Source organism: Lithobates pipiens, unplaced genomic scaffold (assembly GCF_037356315.1).
Source record: "Lithobates pipiens isolate NorthernLeopardFrog02 unplaced genomic scaffold, aLitPip1_a1.2 Scaffold_13, whole genome shotgun sequence".
In the NCBI taxonomy this organism is placed as follows: Eukaryota; Metazoa; Chordata; class Amphibia; order Anura; family Ranidae; genus Lithobates; species Lithobates pipiens.
In genome coordinates this window covers 280369002-280388094 of record NW_027507718.1, presented here as the reverse complement: position 1 = coordinate 280388094, position 19093 = coordinate 280369002, and the positions used below count along the sequence as shown (strand labels likewise).

The following is a 19093-nucleotide window of genomic DNA, read 5'->3' as shown; positions in this document are numbered from 1 at the left end:
ATTTGAAAGACAATGTTTATTTTCCTCCAGGACAACGAGAGATAGGGGGAAATTGGATTTTAAAAGATAATGCACAATTAAAAGATATATTAGTTGATGATAATTTAATCACATTTCAAGCACTAAGAGAAGACACAGATTTAATGAGGTTGGATGAATGGCGGTACCTCCAGTTAAGAACATTTGTCTTAAAGCTTCCCCATCCTTTACGGAGTAAGGAAGAACTGGGACCCTTCGAACAACTATGTCAGCAGGACAAAACAACAAAAAAAAAAAGAAAAAATATTGGTTCGATTTATAAAATATTTTCAGAGGGGGATGAACTGGAGGAACCGGCATTCTTTAAAAAGTGGGAAAAGGATTTGGGGGTACAATGTAATACCCAAATTAGAAAGAAAATATTAACTTTAATTCACTTTGCGGGGGGAGGGAATAAATTAATAGAAACAAATTATAAATGTATAGCAAGGTGGTATGCCACCCCTGATAAACTCAGTAGGTTTAGAAACGATCAATCGCCGGAGTGCTGGCGAGGATGTAAGTCAATTGGGAGTATGGGCCATATATGGTGGGATTGCCCCAAAATACGAGATTATTGGAAAAAGATAATAGAACTAATAAAGGTGGTCACGGGAAAAACGATCAGAGAGGACCCATGGACTGTGTTATTTCATGGGACAGAGGACACAATTAACCAATACAAAACATCATTAGTTCCTATTTTACTAGACGTCGCAAAAAACCTTATCCCGAGAAAATGGAGAGAAAAAGAAAGCCCCAAAATCCAGGATTGGATTCGCCGGGTAACCGAAATTCAATACATGGAAATTGATGAGGGCGGAGATGAGGTAGTAGCCATAAAGGAGGAAAGGGGCAGGAAATGGGATCTATGGGAAAAATTTAAAAAATCTTGGCGATACGTGGAGGAAATAACGCAGGTATAAATATGGGAAAGGTATAGTGGAAGTAAGGTTTAAAGTAGAACCCTGAAGGATAGAAACCAGGAACAGGGAGGGGGGAGGGAGGGGGTAAAAGAGAGTTTAGGGGTACAAGGAGAGGAGGAGATACGAACGAGATTTGGGTTTGATGTCTTGCCGTTGGTTGCGGGTCGTGTACCTCCTCTCTTTGTATCCATAATAAAGGTGGAAAAAGGGAGAGGGTTAGGGGGGACGGGAATAAATTTAAGTGAAGTTATATGTGAAGGAAGTTAAGGGGTATATTTTAAAGAGATATTATAGAATGACTTGGTTGTTGTCCCCTTCTTTTGGCTCTTTTAACGTATAAATGAATAAAGTTTTTGACTGAAAAGGTTTACTAAAAAGAAGAGCTACAATGATGTGATGTTAAGTCGAGGTAAATTATAATGAACGTTGAGTTGATTGATACCTCGCTGATTAATTCGCTGAAGTAGCAAGAAAAAAAAAAAAAAAAAAAAGAACAAGGTGTGTCCGCTGATCCCCGCTCGCTGAGCAGGCGGATGACAGGTCTGTGTCCGCTCCGCTGTGCTGCTCTCCTCAATGAGGAAATCGGATTGGCGGTCCATTTCCATCCGATCTGCCGGAAGGATGGAAAATAGGACTGCCGTCGGTCTGGTTTTGGCGGACAGGATCGAATCAGATATCGGCTGGTGTCAGCACACACGTGTCCGCTGACATCCGCCTCTTCATAGAGGAGATTGCAGGGTCCAAATAGGTCCGCCTGAAAAACTAACAGGCAGACCTGATCGTACAGCCTATGCGAAAGGGGTCCGAAATATGTCAGTTTCCATCACTTTCTGTGTCCATTAAACACCAGGACAAAATAGAAAGGATTAATCTTCCCAGTGGGGCCATAGCAGTAAAAATCTAACAAGGGTTGTTGTGACCTCTTCCAAATGTGTTCAAAAAGTTAAAAAGTTTGACCAGGAGTACTCTTTGTGTAGCGTGACATCACTGCTGCATAAGTTTAGTGTAAGAAAAATTTATGTTTGCATACACAGTGCCGCAGTACTTATCAGATGTATAAGTAACTATTATTCAAATATTAATTTTGGATATCAAAAATGACAATTCAGTGTATACTCGTGTGTATACAATTGGGCCACAAGGTGGCAGCATGATCCAATTTACACATTGGAAAGAAGCGCCTGCATTGTAACTGGCAAGAGAGGTGCATGCATTACTTGATGTGTCCAGCAATGAAAGTTCTAAAGCAAGGGTGTCCAACCATTTGACCTTCGTGGGGGACATTGGAAGAAGAGGAATTGGTTGGGCCACACATAAAATACACTAACAATAAGAATAGCTGATGAGCAGAAAAAATAGAGCAGATCACAAGTTAACGATCACTAATACATATAATGTACCTATCTGAGTCATAAAACTTATTTTTTTTTTTGTCATTTTTTTTATTATAAAGTAAAAGAGGGCAACATAAAACTAGTGCTATATTTGACACTGGTTCAGTTGATGGAGTAGCAAATCTCAATGAACTCTCAAGGTGCTCATCAGATATTTTGGTTCTAATTTTGCCCTTCATGCACTTTATCCTTGAAAATAGTTGCTCACAAATATAGGTGCTGCTGAAAACCGATGACGTAAATAAGGCGTGGGGAGTGGAAGATCTTTCTTGGGGAAGATAAAACTATAAAAGTCCAGTAAAGGAACACTGTCAATTATTATTTGTATTTTTTTTGGCCACATGTGTTCGCTAAGTGTAAATGCAGTTTTATAAAAAAAAAAAAAGTGTAAAAACAAAATTCCTCAAAAGTGGGACTTTGAAGGGCCGCATGGTCCTTCAAAGTCCCACTTTTGAGGAATTTTGTTTTTACACATTGTATTGGGGATGTGGACCTGAACCTCTTTTTTTCAATTAGTTAGTCAAATACCTTTTGTTCTTTTTATTAAAAAAATCAACATTTTTAAGTAAGTTTTCGGTTTCGTGTCGGGCCTCATTCAAAGCCATCTTGGGCCACAAGTTGGACACCCCTGGTATAAAGTATTTAAGGTTTGTTAATCCTGCTTGCTGCCATGCTATTTTTTTCTTGCAATTGTAGAGCTAGCAGATCAGTAAAAGTAGTGCTGCATGCACCGCAGTCAGTGAGCAATTCAGAATTTCCCTGTAAACTCATTGACTTCTAGTAGCCATATACATCCTGGGTGAGGCTTATCGAAATTGGTGAGGCTTAATTTATGCAAGATGCTAGAATTCATGCAAGTTAATATCACCTTTGCCAAAGAAAAAGTAGCATATTGTGTTGTAGTAGACATGAGGTGCACTATTCACACAAAAAAGATTATATTCTAACTGTACTTGTAATGATTGTGTTCATTAGATGTCACAAGCTTTTTTGTGTGTGTATTTATTTTCTTAGATTGCATGGTCTGTAGGTAATTATCAAAACGGACAGTGACAGGGGTTGAGAAAAACTATAACACTAGCATGGGCTCACATGCCAATATTTCAGTCTCCGTCTGGTTTTCTTCTGTGTTTGGCATCTTTTGGCATCTTGATTGGCTGCCCAGAGATGAAACGATTCCCACATGTGTGCACAAAATCAGTCTATATATGCAGTAAAGCTTGCTTGTTACACTCACTGTGGAACCTAAGGGGTTAATCCTCCGCATTGTGTAAAAAGGCTGTTTGATTCTGTCTTCTCTGATCCTCCCCTTCATCCACTGTCCCCAACCCATCTCCTAGTAGTACAGAGCCTTGGGGGCACTCTGAAAATGCACAGTTTGGTGTGTTTTGCTAGAGAGTTGTATTTTCTTGGGAGGGTGCATGTGATCAGCACAAGGCCAATCAGCACTGTCCAGACAGAGCGTTTAGGGTCTGGCAGCCGCATAGGACAGTTAGAGGAAAATGAAAACTCCTCCTACAAGCTTTAACCAGACACTGATAGAAGTTACAAGACTGCTATATACTGCTGATGAGAAAAGGTATTTAGCAGTTTATATTTACTAAAACTATTGGATCTCCATATTCTGTGTACTGTGGGAGACCAGATATAGTGAATGCAGGATCCTGGCTTTGGTAACACTTTAACATCAGACAGTTTCTCTTTCCCACAGCTTTCTGGTCTTCAGAATGTTAGTGCTGAAAATATTTACAGGCTCACCTTTTGATAAGCAGTCAAGGCTTTCAACGGATAATCCTGCATGCATACCATTTGACCGTAGACAGTGTTTTCTTTGTCTTTATTATTTTCTCCTTTATTTTTATTCTAGCCTCCTATTAGAAGATGGAGAAAGTTTTGGTCAAGGTAGAGACAGAAGTTCCCTGCTAGATGACACAACTGTTACTTTGTCATTGTGCCAACTACGAAACGTAAGAGCAGACGGCTATTGGTTTATAAAATAAGCATTTAACATTGACATCTCTCCACATGTCTAATCAAAGTATTGTTAATGTATTGTATTTGTACAAATGACCCGCTGCCTCCCCTTATAGTCTCTTACTAATGTCTAAGCTTTTACTGCTAGCTCTTTTTATAGTGAGACTTCAAGATCTGTCTGCCAGACTATTTCTGAATTTTCACTCTCCCCATGTTCTATTTTCTCAAAGCGGAACTATACCATCCTATCCTTTACAGCCAAGGAAGCTGCCATCTTAGCCCCTGTTTGATGGCTTGACACTTGATTGAGAGCAGAAGCAACTAAGACAGTTATTCTTCACAGCTTGCTTTGAATGTAATTGTTTTATGAAACCATTAAATAGATGGGTTTACTTCCACTTTAAAATGAAACACTGGAAAGCAAGTATTCATGTAAATAAATGAAGTCTCCCAATTGAGTTAGTGATTTAGCAGGAAAGAAAATGGAAAGGTTGTACTGAAAGTAATGCAAAAGAGGGATAACTCATAGGCTGTTCATATTTTACATGTTGATAGAGTAACACTTCCTCTATATTGACTCTTTTTCTTTTTCATTGCAGGTAAATAATGGAGTCCAAGCAAAAACAACATGCTGTCATTAAGTTCTTGACGAAGGAGGGGAGCAAGCTGTCCAGCATTTACAGAAGGCTACCAAATGGTTATGGAGATCACAAGCGTTGCCAATGACAAGATGTTACTCTTGGTAATGATGCTGCCCCCATAAAGATTCTGCAGCCTTCTCTGGATTTTGGTCAGCCTGCTTCCCTCCTTTGTCAAGAACTTAATAATGACACTTTGCTTCTGCTTAGAATCCATTATTTACCTACGGTGAAAAAAGAAGAGGAGGAGTTACTATAGACGAAGCTTTGCTCTACCAACATGTAAAATTTGAACAACCTATGCAAGTCAACCAGTTCCCACCCGGACTATAGTCAAATGACAGCCAGGTTGGACATTCATCGTTTCGGGGGGACGGCATATTGAATCCTACCTCATGTTCCCCAGGGGACACAGCCAATGACAGATCACTGTATCAGGCCCTGCTGGTACCATGTGACCGCTGTGACTAATCGCAGCAGATCACATGTCAATTTGTAAGCTATGAATGGCTTTGATTCATGCCATTCATTGTGTACAATTGTGTTGGTCGCAGTTAATACATGGTACAGACATGGCCAATCAAAGCCCATCTGTACCATGTGATTAGCTGTGGCCAATTGCAGTTAATCACAACAATACACGCTGAATGAATCAGTATCATTCAATAAAAATGGTTGCATATAACGGTTATATTCACTGGTATAAGCAACCATAATGTGTAAAAAAAAAATAAAAAAAAAATAAAAAATTCCTGATCACTTTCACAGAGTGGTAAAATATTACTATGGTAGCAATGGTAGCATTGTATTGCTCTGGTCACAGTGTATTAAAAAAAGAAAAGAAGGTGTACAGTAAAAAAAAACAAAAAAAAAGAAAAAAAATTTCAATATTACAACTTCAAAAAACTTGCCATGCATCTTACTAAATGTCTTGGGCTGTCTACTTTCCAAAAATACCATAATTTGTGGACGTGAAACTTTCCTACAGACTAGATAATATACACGTATTTGGGTTATTTTCACAAAAGAAATGTGCAGAATACAGTTTGGCCTACATTCAATAATTTTATAACCCAAATGAAGAAAAACGTGGGATTTTTTCCAAATTTTTTTGTATTTTTTAGTTTATTTACCAAAAAAATTAAAAACGTAATGGTGAATAAATACCACCTAAAAAAAAAAATAAAGCTCTATTTGTGTAAAAAATATTTTTTATTTCATTTGAGTACTATGTAGTATGACCGTGCAATTGTCATTTAAAATGTGAGAGCACTGAAAGCTGAAAACTGGCCTGGGCAGGAAGGGGGTGAAAGTGCCCAGTATTGAATAGGTTAACAAAAAAATGATGCCCACTTTTGCATTTCTTTCAGTATAGCCTCAGTTGCTTCTCTGCACTTTGTTAACCATACAAATAATATTAGTTTGCTGTCATGTGTTATCCACACATTTTATCTCCGTATGAATGTACTGTGGAAACTGGCACATGTGGTTCCTTTATGTGTTGCTTTCTAAAATGCAGATGTTTGTGCTTTAGCGATCTGTGTTTTCTTTGTTCTTTTTTCCAAACCTTCAGAGATTAAAAGATGTGCCCGGGGAAGCGTTTTATCCCTTACTGGGAGAGGAGTGAGTATGACATTGTTTTTTTTAATCCAGTAACTGTTAGAGCGATATTAAATCAGGTGTGTAAAAAGAGCAGTGACACGAGTTCACCGGGAACATATGTTCATTTCAGTGTTTTCTTACCTTTGCATCAGACCCACAGGGAGAGAACTCATCAAATTACTGATACGTTTATGCCACTTAATACATATGGTGCTCACTTTGAGTGACCTGAAAAGTAGTGAATATGAATGAACTGCTGAGCAAAAAATAAATAAAAAAATGCGTAGTGACATGTTAATGTCACACCGATCATCTTTATTTATAAACGACACCCTGGAGAGTGAGATGATTCAGACAAGGATAGGTTAGGACCGTTATTGGCATTGCGCTGCAGCGAGGCACAGCATGTCAGTGCCAGATGGAATACGCACTTATGTAACTAGCTTGTAATTTGTTCTTGTCTCTCTAATCACTTTGCAGCCAATCAAACATCCCTCACTCTGGTAGTAATACCGAGCTCTCTACCTCCACGCTTCCTCTCATTATCAGGGAGAGGGATACAGAGTATCAGCTCAACAGGATCGTCTTATTTGACAGGCTTCTTAAGGTAAGCACTTTGCAGTATTCTATTCATTTTAGCATGTTTCTGCACACAGCTGTATACGAAGCAAACCTGTCACAAAGCAGGACACGTCAAACTGAGCAGGTGATCACATTTTTTATAGGCTTCTCAAAACAATCAGTAGATTCAGAGATGTAGGTATGTAAAGCCATTTACAAATGTCAAGTTTGGCTTCACCTCTTCCAATTCCTGACTGCCCAATACAGTAAAGAACCAAAGTCAAAAAAAGATCAAGGGGGGGCGTGGCTTGGAGCTCGGAGCGGATGGCAGCAGACTAGAGGAGCTCCGCTATACCCTCAGCCCCGACAGCACGATTTTCGCCGTAACCGCCGGCGATCATGAGCAGACCCACTCGCCACAACTCCGGTAGCCGCTCACGTCGCTCCACACCGATCTCGGGCACCAGAAGCATCCCAGATATCTTTAGATCGCAGCCCCGCCGCACCAAGGCCCTATCCAAGATGGCGCAGCCTCGTGGGGAGGACGAGTTCAGCGAGGATTCGCAATCCGCGTATGAGGAGGAGGTAAGGGAAGCACAGGCGGATCACCCCCTCACCCTCACTGACATGATGAAAATAGCAGCGGATATTAAGGGCACTTTTTCATCCGCCATCACAGAGCTGAAGGCAGACGTATTGTCTATCTCAGAGAAGCTAGAGGGGGTGGAGAAGGCCGGTGCAAAACGAGACAAAGCTATCGCCCGCCTGGACAAGATCACAGATTCACACACAGCCCATCTCATCGAGATGAACAGGCAGTTGGAGGATTTGGACAACAGGGGGAGAAGGAACAACATTAGGGTACGGGACATCCCGGAGTCGGTTGAACCCAGCAACATCCCTTCTGCTTTACAATATGTGTTCAATGAACTGTTGGAACGCCTAACTGACACACCAATTGACTTTGTGCCTTATCCCTTATAAGTGGAAATTCCCTTTTGCCCTGAATGTGACTTTCTCGGGCAGGCAACTGTATCTACGCACGCCTGATGACTTACAAGGTTTCTGCCGGGACGTCCAAATACCTCTGATTGATCTTCCTGACTGGTACAGGGACTTTCACTATATTCCTGCTTCCCAATCCTCCTGGGGGTCTCCCCATTCTACCCCCTCTAAGCCTCCGCACAAAAGGGGGAAGTTCCAGAAGCAACCTGCACCGGGCCCCAGCGCTACGCCCAGACGCGCCTCTGCTTCTAGAGCCTTGCAGATGAACCCAGATCCAGAATAGTGGCCGATCGGCTAGGGATGCTTCACCCAAGCTTCGGACGTTGAAGGGCGGACGAGATCAGATGAGAACTTTGAGTCGGCTCTTCTACTACGAATTTGGTCCTACCGTTCGTTGACAGTTTTTTTTGGGTCCTTTTCTTTTCGTTCGTTTTGTTTGTTCGTTTCTACCTAGCTTATTTGCCCATTGGAGAGTGACAGCCGACTGCATGGAGGTCTACCGTTCGGAAGCACGAACGGGCTCAGGCGATTCTCACCTTGACTTTGCAATTCTACAGAGCAGCCCTGACCGGCTGGGCCTCACAGATACATCACTTCTACATACGCTGGAGAAGGACATGGACGCCAGCGAGAGCGCTGCCCATGGTTTGCTGATGCCCGGTTACTGAGTTTAGAAGTAGTGCATGTCAACGCACTCTTATGACGGGCCATTGGGCCACGTTGCACTTGTGGACGTCAGGTGGCCTGCAGCGGTGGTCGGCTGAACTGATTACTATAAGCACCACACTGTGGTTATCATATGGTTTATCCCCCTGCTTGGGGACTATGGTTATGGTTGATATACCTGTTCTACATTGGATAAGTTTTCGCATACTACATATGGGGCTGGGGGGGTGCGGAGAGCGGCAGATATTTGGATTCAGACCATTTGCCCCAGATCATCTGGGACTTGGGCTGTTGACATTGTTCTGGGTGTTACTCCCACTACCCCCACAGGGGGTGAGGTGAATTGACTCCCTGATTGACTTTCCTGGTTTACTAGGGTTGTCGTTGGGGGGGGTTAATTCACGACCCCATTTCTTAGGAATCACCTCTGGGGGCCGCCCCCCAGAGGTTAATTACCAGTTATCTTTGACCCACTTACCTGGTGTCGGTTAGTGGACTTCCTTACCCCTTCCCTTCTTCCACCTTATTACTTTACGCACTTTTCTCCCTCTCCCTTTCCCCTCTCTCTCCTCTCCCTCCCTGCTCCCTCTGCCTCCTGTGGCTTCCCCCCTATCTTTCTCCTTTATTTCTTTTTTCTGATTTCCATTTCCTCTCTCTCTTTCTCACCCCCTTTTCTGTTGCACAATGATTTATTCTGCTCTAGGTGGGAATCCTACCGTGATTTCGCACAACGTGCGTGGTGTCAACATTCCACAAAAGAGGTCACAGCTGCTACGCCACTTGGGGAAGGGGAGACCGTCCTTTGTGTTCCTACAGGAAACCCACTTCAGGGCTAGCTCGATCCCCAAAATGACGAGCCAATGCTTCCCTAAAGCATTTCATGCGGCTAGTCCTGACTCGAAGACTAAAGGGGTCACGATCCTGCTGGGGACAGACTCTGGATTTGAGCTCACACAGCAATTAGCAGACCCTGAGGGACGGTTCCTCTTCCTCAAGGGAATGGTTGGGGGACTCCCCATCACGCTGGCAAACGTCTACTTCCCAAATGTAGCACATGTGAGCTTTTGTCAGAAGTTGATAGATGAACTTTCTGGGTTCGCAACGGGGTGCATACTCCTGGGGGGGGATTTCAATGTCTCGTTGGACCCCCTCCAGGATACCTCGGATGGCAAGTAAGCAATCACATACCGTAAACTTAAGAAAATTAAGACTATGCTACACTCTATTGCACTGATGGACTCTTGGCGGGTCAAGCACCCCCAGGGTAGAGATTACACTTATTTTTCCGCTATACACAACAAATACACTCGTATTGACTTTTTATTCTTGACACAAAGGGACCTGCCTAACCTGCAAGACGCACGCATTGGGACGAGATCGGTATCTGATCACGCACCGATATCCCTGACGTTAACACTACAGGCGACCCGTCGACAGTCGAGTAGCTGGCGACTTAACCCCGCACTACTGACGGACCCCACGACTTTGGAACAAATAAGGGAGACTTTAACACACTACTTTAGAGAAAACATCACCGATGACGTTTCCCATATGACTGTATGGGAGGCACATAAATGTGTCCTTAGAGGCAGACTGATGGGCCTGGCAGCACAAAAGAAGAGAATAGCGGAACAGGACTTAAAAGACGCGTTCGCAAAAGTGAGGGCCCTAGAAGCACAACACAAGAGGTCAGCAGCGGTGGCCCTGGCTGATGACCTTTTACTGGCGCGCAGGACTCTTCAGGATAAGTTAGACCTGCAGGCCAAACGGATTTTGTTCCTTCGACGAGGGTTTTTTTACGAACATGGTAACAAAAGTGGCAAATTTTTGGCGCGAGCATTGAGGGGGGTGCGGGCTTCCAATACTATCACCCAGATCAGGAACCGTGCGAACCAGCTGATACATAATACAGACGGTATTGCGGCGAAATTCCATAGGTTTTACTCCAAGCTATATAACATACCACCCATGCATAAGCCAGCGACGGTAGAGGGGTCGAGACGTGAGATTATAGAACAGTACATACAACGCAGTGGCATGCCGGGTCTCTCTGTAGACGACGCCAGGGAATTGGACAGGCCTATTGAGGCCCCGGAACTCGTCCAGGCTATTCAAACATTGAAGGCTGGGAAGAGCCCGGGCCCAGATGGCTTCTCAGCCATTTACTATAAGACCTTCACGCCTCTATTGACGACACCCTTGTTGAAGGCCTTAAACTCTCTCTCCACGCCTCAGGAGGTCCCACCCACTTTTAACTTAGCACACATTACTGTACTCCCCAAACCGGGGAAGGACCCGAACGCTTGCTCCAGCTACCGGCCGATTTCGCTGCTCAATTTAGACATAAAGCTTCTGTCAAAAATTATTGCTACAAGGCTAAGCACACTTCTACCTGAGCTGATTGGGCCGGAGCAGGCGGCCTTTATGCCGCTGAGAGAGGCCCGGGATAATGTCATCAAAGTAGTGAATCTTCTGCATTGCATTGGGGGGAGCACTGTCGAGGGCCTTCTCTTGTCCACGGACGCGGAGAAGGCCTTCGACAGAGTGGCATGGGATTTCATGTTTGCAGTGTGCAGACAGGTGGGTTTTCAACCGAAGCTAATGACTTGGATCACGGCACTATACCAACACCCGACGGCTCGCCTGAAAATAAACGGGACCCTTTCAGAACCTGTAAACATACGCAACGGTAAACGCCAAGGTTGCCCGCTATCGCCAATACTGTTTATCCTTGCACTGGAACCTTGCATTCGCATGATCAATGCAAATGCGTCAATCAGGGGCTTTACGCAGGGACCCACGCACTTTAAACTAGCCGCCTACGCGGATGATCTTTTATTCGTCCTGACCCAACCCCACATTTCGATCCCCAACTTATTGAAAGAATTTGAGATATTTGGATACCTTTCCAATTTTAAAATTAACTGCGAAAAATCTGAGGTACTGAACGTGTCCCTGGGTCCTGCGCGCCTGTTGTCCGCCAAGTCTAATTGCCCCTTTAGGTGGGTAGATCACAAACTTAAATACCTGGGAATTTGGCTCACACCCGACTCAGACAGTCTTTATACCCAAAATTTTCAACCCTTTCTGAATGATCTACGTGCGGAGCTCCAAGTTTGGCACTCTCACCCGCTATCATGGTTCGGGAGGGCGGCTGCCATTAAGATGACAATACTACCGAGGGTTCTGTACCTTTTTCACACCCTTCCCATCAAACTGCCCAGACGATTCTTTGTCCACCTGACAGCAATAGTGAGAAATTTTATCTGGGCCAGCAAGAAGCCTCGAATTAAACTTTCGACCTTGACGTTACCAAAAGCAAAGGGGGGGATTAACCTGCCAAACTTCAGGTTTTACTACTATGCGGCGCACCTGGTCCGCGTTTTGGACTGGAACTGTCATGACAAGACCAAAGACTGGGTGGGGTTAGAAGCCGGACTGACAAAAACCCCGCTGAGGTTCCTGCCATGGGTAGCTAGGGAAGCTCGACCGGCCACACTGACGACGCACCCCCTGATAAGGCCAACTCTCGAAGTCTTTAGGGAAGCCTCGCAACAGTGTGGACTGGCCTCCACACCAGGTCCCTTGGCACCCTTGGCTCACAACCCCACGTTCGCGTCCGGACACACTACGGCGTCTTTCCCACATAGGGCCGATGGGACACCTACGACTGTGGCACATTGCTTGGAGAGGGGCAAACTTAAGACCTTTCGGGACTTGGCACAGGACCTGCAGGCAAAACACTTCACATACTGGCAATATAGACAGCTACACGATTATGTCCACTGCCCGACCAACAGATCGTACGTTATGAGAGAACAGACGTGGTTTGAACAATTGTGCATCCCGGGTTAACCAGTGAGAAGGGCGACATCCTTGATCTACAATTGGCTACAGGCCACCAGGACGGACCGCTCGACCAGACATAAACAGGACTGGGAGAGGTTTTTCTCCAAGACCTTCACGGACGAGCAATGGAGCAATGCCTGCATACTGGCACACAAATGCTCCATAAGCACTAGCACACAAGAGACAGCGTACAAAGTCCTGCTGGAGATGTGGAGGTGCCAAAGGTGATATGATACATATATGGTGGGACTGTCCGAGCCTACAGGAGTTTTGGGACGAGATCTGCACGCAGATCCGTGCCATCACGGAGACGGGCCTTGCCCTTACACCTGAATGTTGTCTACTCCACATCTCCAGCTACTCACTAGGAAAATACAAAAAATCAGTAGTGCGCCACTTGCTGAACGCTGCCAAGGCGATCATTCCTAGACACTGGAAGTCCCCACACCCACCTTCCTTAAAAGAGTGGTTGTCCGAAGTGGACTCCCTATATAAGATGGAGGAAACGGTTGCAATGGCTGCTGAAAGGACAGACAAATTCCACAGACTGTGGAGACCATGGTTTATCTTCAAATATTCAGATACTTTTGCAAAACTTCAAAATGGCTGACCTCCTAGCCGATATACATCTACCTGGTTAGTAGTAGGACGGTTCTATGTGTCACAACCAAGGTCTTCCAATAGAGTTTAATATTATACATTTTGGTTTGTTGTTATATTCAGGATTGTAATGTAACACCTTTGCTACCGCACTGAAACCAGTTTGTGACCCCAGCAAAATTTGTTCACAGGTTTTTGCTAATCATGCTCTAAACTACCTCCAATCTGTGGAGGGCTGCACATCTCTCAGGTCACGGTTCCCCCCCCCCCCTTTTCACTTCTCTTCTTAATCTCTCACCCCCTTCTTTTCCCTTTCTTTACAGACACTTAAAATTCACCCCCAACAGTCGAATATATTTTGGTGCACAGTTCAATGGGGGTCATTGATAATTCTCTCGGACCCCGCATTTACAGAGGCCTTGGTTTCATTTTGGTTTTTTTTTTTCTCTTTGCTGCTTTATGCTACCACATTGTAAGGTACTCTGTAGCGGTTTTCATGACTGAACAATATGTTATTTTGTGCGTCTTGGGCTTGAGCCCATGAATATTTCTTTTCTCATCTTGTATTGTATTGTGATGTCGATTGCCTCAATAAACTTTTATTGGTTAACCACTTGCCGACCGCCGCAGGACGATATACGTCGGCAGAATGGCACGGGCAGGCATATGGGCGTATATATAAGTCCCTGCCTTCCCGCGGGTAGGGGGCCCGATCGGGCCCCCCCCCGGTGCCTGCGGTAGTCGGCATTCGTTCGGGAGCGATCCGGGATGAGGGGGATCGCTCCCGACGAATAGAAATGCTCCGTGACATCACTTCCTCTCCTCACAGGAGAGGAAGTGATGTGATCTCTCCTCCGTGTCGGTATTTTTCGTTCCGGCACCGAGGAGAGAGGATCGGTGAGTTGCACCAACACACCACACGTACAGTAGAACATGCCAGGCACACTCACACCCCCCCTTTACCCCCCGATCACCCCCCCAATTACCCCTGCCCCCCCCCCCCAGTCACAGTGACACCAATTGCATTTTTTTTTTTTTTTTGCATTGGTGTCATTTGTGACTGTAATAACTGTTAGGGCAGTTAGGGTTAGCCCCCTTTAGTTCTAATGTGCCCCCCTAACCCCCCCCAATAAAGGTTTAACCCCGTGATCACCCCCCGTCGCCAGTGTCACTAAGGCTGGGTTCACATTGCAGCGGTTTATGAGAACGAATGTGATTCGCACCGCACTGCAGTGCAAATCACATCCGATCTCTGTGCGATTCGAGTTCAGCCATACAGATAGTATGGCTGAATTCACGCCGCACCCGCCGCAAATTCGCACAGGACCCTTTTTTTGGTCTGCAGCAGAATCGGATCGCATGGGTGTTCACACCATGCGATCCGAGTTTGCAGATCGCACTGCGATATGCGAACTGATCTGGGGGTGTCATTAACTTTTCACTGACACTCCCAGCAGTTCGCATAGGGCAGTGTGAACTGCCGCCGGGAGGCATGCGATGCGGATTTGTGGCGTTCCCGCATCGCTCCAGTGTGAACCCAGCCTAATAAGCGATCATTTTTCTGATCGCTGTATTAGTGTCACAGGTGACGCTAGTTAGGCAGGTAGGTATTTAGGTTCGCCGCAACTTTTTATAGCGCCAGGGACCCCCATATACTACCGTATAAAGCCCCCTGATTGCCCCCTAGTTAACCCTTTCACCAGTGATCACCATATAACTGTTACAGGTGAAGCTGGTTGGTTAGTTATTTTTTTATAGTTTCAGGGCACCCGCCATTTATTACCTAATAAAGGTTTAACCCCCTGATCACCCGGCGGGTGTCATTTGTGACTGTAATAACTGTTAGGGCAGTTAGGGTTAGCCCCCTTTAGTTCTAAGGTACCCCCCTAACCCCCCCAATAAAGGTTTAACCCCGTGATCACCCCCCGTCGGCAGTGTCACTAAGGCTGGGTTCACATTGCAGCGGTTTGAGAACGGATGTGATTCGCACCGCACTGCAGTGCAAATCACATCCGATCTCTGTGCGATTCGAGTTCAACCATACAGATAGTATGGCTGAATTTGTGTCGCACCCGCCGCAAACTCGCACGGGACCCTTTTTTTGGTCCGCAGCAGAATCGGATCGCATGGGTGTTCACACCATGCGATCCGAGTTTGCAGATCGCACTGCGATATGCGAACTGATCTGGGGGTGTCATTAACATTTCACTGACACTCCCAGCAGTTCGCATAGGGCAGTGTGAACTGCCGCCGGGAGGCATGCGATGCGGGAACCCGCCGCGGATTCGTGGCGTTCCCGCATCGCTCCAGTGTGAACCCAGCCTAATAAGCGATCGTTTTTCTGATCGCTGTATTAGTGTCACAGGTGACGCTAGTTAGGCAGGTAGGTATTTAGGTTCGCCGCAGCTTTTTATAGCGCCAGGGACCCCCATATACAGTGGTGTGAAAAAGTGTTTGCCCCCTTCCTCATTTCCTGTTCCTTTGCATGTTTGTCACACTTAAGTGTTTCGGAACATCAAACCAATTTAAACAATAGTCAAGGACAGCACAAGTAAACACAAAATGCAATTTGTAAATGAAGGTGTTTATTATTAAAGGTGAAAAAAAATCCAAACCATCATGGCCCTGTGTGAAAAAGTGATTGCCCCCCTTGTTAAAACATACTATAACTGAGGTTGTCCACACCTGAGTTCAATTTCTCTAGCCACACCCAGGCCTGATTATTGCCACACCTGTTCACAATCAAGGCATCACTTATATAGGAGCTGCTTGACACAGTAAGGTCCACCAGAAGATCCTTAAAAGCTACACATCATGCCGAGACCCAAAGAAATTCAGGAACAATTGAGAAAGAAAGTAATTGAGATCTATCAGTCTGGAAAGGGTTATAAAGCCATTTCCAAAGCTTTGGGAATCCAGCGAACCACAGTGAGAGCCATTATCCACAAATGGCGAAGACATGGAACAGTGGTGAACCTTCCCAGGAGTGGCCGGCCGCCCAAAATTACCCCAAGAGCGCAGCGACGACTCATCCAAGAGGTCACAAAAGACCCCACAACAACATCCAAGGAACTGCAGGCCTCACTTGCCTCAGTTAAGGTCAGAGTTCATGTCTCCACCATCAGGAAAAGACTGGGCAAAAATGGCCTGCATGGCAGAGTTCCAGGGAGAAAACCACTGCTGAGCAAAAAGAACATCAAAGCTCGTCTCAATTTCTCCACAACACATCTTGATGATCCCCAAGACTTTTGGGACAACATTCTGTGGACCGATGAGACAAAAGTGGAACTCTTTGGAAGGTGTGTGTCCAAGTATATCTGGCGTAGAAGGAACACTGCATTTCATAAAAAGAACATTATACCAACAGTAAAATATGGTGGTGGTAGTGTGATGGTCTGGGGCTGTTTTGCTGCTTCAGGACCTGGAAGACTTGCCGTGATAAAAGGAACTATGAATTCTGCTGTCTACCAAGAGATCCTGAAGGAGAATGTCCGACCATCTGTTCGTGTACTCAAGCTGAAACGAACTTTGGTTCTGCAGCAGGACAATGATCCTAAACACACCAGCAAGTCCACCACCGAATGGCTGAAGAAAAACAAAATGAAGACTTTGGAGTGGCCTAGCCAAAGTCCTGACCTGAATACTATTGAGATGTTGTGGTATGACCTTAAAAAGGCCGTTCATGCTCGAAAACCCTCTAATGTAACTGAATTAGGACAATTCTGCAAAGATGCACGTTATCGCAAGCGCTTGGTTGCAGTTGTTGCTGCTAAGGGTGGCCCAACCAGTTATTAGGTTTAGGGGGCAATCACTTTTTCACACAGGGCCATGATGGTTTAGATTTTTTTTCACCTTTAATAATAAACACCTTCATTTACAAATTGCATTTTGTGTTTACTTGTGTTGTCCTTGACTATTGTTTAAATTGGTTTGATGTTCCGAAACACTTAAGTGTGACAAACATGCAAAGGAACAGGAAATGAGGAAGGGGGCAAACACTTTTTCACACCACTGTACTACCGCATAAAGCCCCCTGATTGCCCCCTAGTTAACCCTTTCACCAGTGATCACCATATAACGGTTACAGGTGACGCTGGTTGGTTAGTTATTTTTTTATAGTTTCAGGGCACCCGCCATTTATTACCTAGTCTCACTAGTGTACCCCTAAATTTAGGGGTGTCTACTTTCCAAAATGGGGTCATTTGGGGGGCGTTTGTGCCATCTTGGCATTTTATGGCCTTCAAAACTGTAACGCCCTTAGAAAGCCTGAAGGCGGTGCTTGGATTTCGGGGCCCCGTACGCGGCTAGGCTCCCAAAAAAGTCCCACATATGTGGTATCCCCGTACTCAGGAGAAGCAGCAGAATTTATTTTGGGGTGTCATTTCACATATGCCCATGGCATGCGTGAGCAATATATCATTTAGTGACAACTTTGTGAAAAAATAAAATAAAAAAAACAAGTTTGTAATTTTCCCGCAACTTGTGGCAAAATATAAAATATTCCATGGACTCAACATGCCTCTCAGCAAATAGCTTGGGGTGTCTACTTTCTAAAATGGGGTCATTTGTGGGGGTTTTGTGCCATCTTGGCATTTTATGGCCTTCAAAACTGTAATAGGTAGTGAGGAGTGAAGTCAAATATTTACGCCCTTAGAAAACCTGAAGGCGGTTCTTGGCTTTCGGGGCCCCGTACGCGGCTAGGCTCCCAAAAAATCCCGCACATGTGGTATCCCCATACTCAGGAGAAGCAGCAGAATTTATTTTGGGGTGTCATTTCACATATGCCCATAGCATGTGTGAGCAATATATCAATTAGTGACAACTTTGTGTAAAAAAAAAAAAAAATTTTTTTTTTTGTCATTATTCAATCGCTTGAGGCAAAAAAATAAAATATTCAATGGGCTCAACATGCCACTTATCAATTTCCTTAGGGGGTCTACTTTCCAAAATGGGGTCATTTGGGGGGGTTTTGTACTGCCCTGCCATTTTAGCACCTCAAGAAATGAGATAGGCAGTCGTAAACTAAAAGCTGCGTAAATTCCAGAAAACGTACCTTAGTTTGTAGATGTGACAACTTTTGCGCAAACCAATAAATATACAGTTATTTACTTTTTTTTTTACCAAAGACATGTGGCTGAATACATTTTGGCCTAAATGTATGACTAAAATTGAGTTTATTGGATTTTTCTAATAACAAAAAGTAGAAAATATCATTTTTTTTCAAAATTTGCGGTCTTTTTCCATTTATATCGCAAAAAATAAAAATCGCAGAGGCAATCAAATACCATCAAAAGAAAGCTCTATTTGTGGGAAAAAAAGGACGCAAATTTTGTTTGGGTACAACATTGCATGACCGCGCAATTGCCAGTTAAAGCAGCGCAGTGCCAAATTGTAAAAAGACCTCTGGTCATTTACCAGCAAAATGGTCCGGTCTGAAAGTGGTTAATCTCAAAAAAAAAAAAAGATCAAGGAACAAGGCCATTTTTAACATTTAATGTGGTAGTAAAGCCTAATAAAATAAATAAGTAAATATATATATATATATATAGAGAGAGAGAGATATACATTTATTACACAAACAGTATCTCACAAAAGTGAGTACACCCCTCAAATTTTTTTTGTAAATATTTTATTATATATTTTATTTATCTTTTCATGTGACAACACTGAACAAATGACACTTTGCTACAATGTAATGTAGTGAGTGTACAGCTTTTATAACAGTGTAAATTTGCTGTCCCCTCAAAATAACTCAACACATTAATGTCTAAACCGCTGGCAACAAACCTAATTGCAAATGTCCAAATTGGGCCCATCTAGCCATTTTCTTTCCCCAATGTCATGTGACTCGTTAGTGTTA

The 19093-nt window shown here is 44.2% G+C and overlaps 1 protein-coding gene across 1 annotated transcript in view; it reads left to right on the top strand.

Moving 5' to 3' along the window:
• The window catches only part of TBCK (TBC1 domain containing kinase), a 446663-nt gene that overhangs the window by 124397 nt on the left and 303173 nt on the right, over positions 1–19093 (top strand). Inside the window, exons 12-14 of the mRNA XM_077476674.1 lie at positions 4206–4305; positions 6524–6573; positions 7033–7159. Coding sequence (XP_077332800.1) covers positions 4206–4305; positions 6524–6573; positions 7033–7159 — 277 coding nt within the window. The remainder of the gene's footprint in view (positions 1–4205; positions 4306–6523; positions 6574–7032; positions 7160–19093) is intronic.